Source organism: Elephantulus edwardii, unplaced genomic scaffold (genome assembly GCF_000299155.1).
Source record: "Elephantulus edwardii isolate Elephantulus edwardi_28Jun2011 unplaced genomic scaffold, EleEdw1.0 scaffold00071, whole genome shotgun sequence".
Classification (NCBI taxonomy): domain Eukaryota; kingdom Metazoa; phylum Chordata; class Mammalia; order Macroscelidea; family Macroscelididae; genus Elephantulus; species Elephantulus edwardii.
This window is the reverse complement of record NW_006399821.1, coordinates 5,138,615-5,140,150: the sequence shown is the minus strand read 5'-3', so window position 1 is coordinate 5,140,150 and position 1,536 is coordinate 5,138,615. Positions and strand designations below refer to the sequence as shown.

The following is a 1,536-nucleotide window of genomic DNA, read 5'->3' as shown; positions in this document are numbered from 1 at the left end:
AGTTACATTTAAACACAGGAGTTCACCTGGATTCCACCACAGACCAGAAATCATCATGTCTAAGTGGTTGATGTGGTGTTTTTCAGCTTCTTCCTCCTGTTTCCCCACCCTTTTAATTATTTTCTCTTTTAGAATTAAAATTTGAAATGAAGATATTAACTCTGGGAACAATCTTACTTCAGAAGATAATCCTGCCAGGATGATATGGGTTCTTTTGGCAAAATATTTTATGAGTAAAACCAAATTTAAGATAATATTGACTTTTAAAATCTAATGGTTGAAGATTATTCCTGTGGAAATAGAAAGGCTTCCAGACTGTAGGGTTAAATTGTGGTCCACAATGTAAATTGAGGCACATAAATCTCCTGCAATTTGTAGAGGTTTTTTGATGTGCTGAGGAAACATTCCTAAAATCAACCTAAGATGTTTAATTCCTCATTTCTATTGCATCTTTTGCCAGCCTGTGAAATGTAAATTTAGGGTAACTCCTTTGACAGGGAGGGCTAATCTAGGGGAATAGTGTGGTCTGACCAGTTCCGGTCAGATGTGGTGGTAAAAGCAAATGGAAATACTCACATGCTTGATTTGCTTTGACTACAAAATGAATGGGCAGCCATAGCTTTGGGGGCTGGTTAAACTTCAGACGAAAACAAAGAAGCTTTGTCCTTCAAGATTGCAAATAGTGCTAAGAAATCTTGCATAAACTGAAATAAGAAGAAGAAAAAAAACCCCTTTAGTCAGTTTTGGAATCCTTTAAGAAGTTTTGTTGGTTGTGTTTTTCTTGCACCCACATATACATGTTGTAAAAAATCATCTGTGGTTTTCCTAAGGGTCATAACCAGCTAATTATAATTTTTAAAGCCCTGCTGAATTAACAAGATTCTTATTTTGTTTGCTTTGCAGGAAAACTGCTGTGGTTGCTGCCACTGTGAGAAGATTTTTGGGAAAATCAGCAGTTCCAGAGCCTTGACCCTGATGATGGCTCAGCGGGTGTAGCTGCCCGCCCACCTTCCAATACTGCAGAGTGCCCAAGAGGCCAAGTGGTCTAGTGACACAGACACTCCACCACACCTTACCTTCATCCCATCTCCCCCAGTGGAGTTCACACTCAGCAAGATGTCATCTACCTTTTTCCACTTTAATTTTTTTTTCTCTTTGTAACTGGGTGACTGATGGGTTGCATTGTATTTGCTATTCATTATGTTTCCAGATCACTAGAGAGATCATGATGTTGATATTAGCTGCTGTCTGATTGGCCCCTGACTCATTGGCACCAGGCCTGGTGGGATTGGACCACTGTGGTCCACAGGTTTTCTGACTTTCAGAAGTAGTATCTCTTAGTTTGGGAAGCCTGTTCAGCATCACTGTGACACACAAACCTCCTGTGACAGAATGATGCTGATTGCATATAAGGTGTCTCCAGCATGGAAGGTGAAATCACGCTTGAGATCTTTTTGGGCTTTAAAAATCTGGGAATGCATTTAGACCAAGGAAATTGCATTCAATCATTAAATTATATCTTTTCAAAGTGGTGGT

The 1,536-nt window shown here is 39.5% G+C and overlaps 1 protein-coding gene across 1 annotated transcript in view; it reads left to right on the top strand.

Annotated features, from left to right (window-relative positions):
- MYLK4 (myosin light chain kinase family, member 4) overlaps window positions 1-996 on the top strand; it is a 138,979-nt gene extending 137,983 nt beyond the window's left edge. The window contains exon 11 of the mRNA XM_006888749.1: window positions 904-996. Within this exon, the coding sequence (XP_006888811.1) occupies window positions 904-996 (93 nt within the window). The remainder of the gene's footprint in view (window positions 1-903) is intronic.
- The last annotated feature ends 540 nt before the right edge of the window (window positions 997-1,536 follow it).